The 2,093-nt window shown below is 42.4% G+C and overlaps 1 protein-coding gene across 1 annotated transcript; it reads left to right on the plus strand.

Moving 5' to 3' along the window:
• Positions 1-226: 226 nt before the first annotated feature.
• LOC137400827 (uncharacterized) lies at positions 227-1,306 on the plus strand. Its single transcript, XM_068087168.1, has 2 exons — positions 227-896; positions 1,110-1,306. The coding sequence occupies exons 1-2, from the start codon at positions 227-229 to the stop codon at positions 1,304-1,306; spliced, it is 867 nt and encodes a 288-aa protein (XP_067943269.1).
• Positions 1,307-2,093: the final 787 nt, after the last annotated feature.

Below are 2,093 nucleotides of genomic sequence, written 5' to 3' on the forward strand. Positions count from 1 at the left end.
TCATAGTTTTTGTTACAGCTATGAGAATGTTGAAAATAACATTAATTTTTTGACATTACTCTTTTATCTAGGCGTGTCTCAATTGTATTGATTGCCTTTACCTCCTGTTTTCAAATTATATTATTATTATAGAACCTTTGTCAGTGTAGGGGAAGAGTAGGATACATACACTCGCGAAGCTACTTGAAAGTTTGTTTATGATTTGGCCAAGGACAACAACATCAAGATGCCCAATTCCTGGATAACAAACAAAGCTGCAGGAGAAAAATGGCTGGTTGGTTTCATGGCGAGAAACAAGGAGCTATCTCTGCGACAACCTGAAGCAACTTCCATTGCCAGAGCAGCAGCCTTCACGAGAAGAAATGTCAGTAGCTTCTTCAATTCATTGGAAGAAGTGTACAAATGTACGAATGTTGATGGCTCTAGAATATTCAATCTTGACGAATCCGGGTTCACTACCGTACAAGAACTACCCAAAGTAATATCACCAAGAGGTCAAAAACAGGTTGGGCAACAGACAAGTAGAGAGAGAGGTGAATTGGTCACCTGTTGTGCGATAGTCAATGCAGTCGGTAACAAGCTGCCCCCAGTGTTGAATTGCCCAAGAAAAAGGTATAATGAAACCTTCATGAATAGAGCACCAGAGGGAAGTCTTGGTCTAACAAACACCTTAACAGGATCCGCATGGATGACATCTGATTTGTTCATCAGAGTTGTTCAACATATCATAAAGCATGCCAGGCCAATCATGGAAGCCCCGATGGTCTTGGTTATGGATAACCATGCAAGCCATTGTGGCTACACTGTGCTGAAGATGTGCAGAGATAATGACATCCATATCGTCACATTGCCTCATACTTCAAACAAAACCCAGCCACTCGATCGCACGGTTTTTGGTGTGATGACCCAATAATTCAACTCAGGAGCTAACTCATGACAGATTACGCACACAGGGCAGCTAATCACCATCTACCAAAGTGCTCAACTTATTAGATTTTCGTACACACGAGCCTGCAGCGCAGAAAATATCATAAGTGGGTTTAAAGCTGCTGGAATTTGGCCACCCAACAGAGATGTCTTTACTGATGTTGATTACCTCCCATCCACAGTGTTTCAAAATGTCCATACAGCTACTACACCTGACCAAGAACAACCTTCTACAAGTGGTGCAGGTGGGGCATCAGACCAGCAACCTTCCACGAGTGGTGCAGGTGGAGCATCGAACCAGCAACCTTCTATGAGTGGTGCAGGTGGAGCATCAGACCAGCAACCTTCCATGAGTTTTGCAGGTGGAGCATTGGACTAGCAACCTTCTACGAGTGAGGTAGTGACTAGACCTCTGCAAAAGCAAGGCGGATTTAAAACCCCGCCTCAGTTGTCAGATCACTTCCGAAACTGTTGCTACTCCAAAACGAAGAAGAAAACTGGCCAAACATGGTTACATTAACTCAATGCCATATCTGAAGAAGAGAAAGCCTGTGCTCCAAGATGACAGTTCCTCTGGTGACGAAGTTGATGATGTTGGACCACTTGATGATTCTTCTGGGGATGAACTCGAAGAGCCTCCAGTGGAACTCCCAGAGGTTAGTGTGTTGTGACTTATGTCTAGTTGAATCCATCAATACAGACTAAACAACTTGGGAACTTGGTGCAACTTCTTAAATACATAAATAATTTTATAGCAGCGGGGTGAAAGGGCCCTATGCAAAAGTTAGTCATGAAAAAAATTTTTTTTTTTCATTTCAGAAGATCAAAGTAGAAGTTGGGAAATACCACGTGGTACAATTTGATACTAAGAAAGCTCAGGTGTTTTACATGAGAAAGATTGTTACTTTGGTCGATGATTCCAGCGTAGAGATGATATTCTACCGCAAAGGAGCTGATGGTATTTTCTGACTTCCTGCTACAAAGGATCTCGTGACGGTCAGCGTGGTAGATTTACATACCATGCTCCCTGAGCCCACCAATTTATTTGGAAGTCGAACCAAGGAGCAGAGAGAGCTCATATCCAACGTGGAATTTGGAAACGAACTCAGATAAACATTTAGTAACCTTTCATTCAATAGTTTAGTCATAGTCCAATACACTATTTG

The sequence above is a fragment of the Watersipora subatra genome, chromosome 7 (assembly GCF_963576615.1).
Source record: "Watersipora subatra chromosome 7, tzWatSuba1.1, whole genome shotgun sequence".
Lineage (NCBI taxonomy): Eukaryota > Metazoa > Bryozoa > Gymnolaemata > Cheilostomatida > Watersiporidae > Watersipora > Watersipora subatra.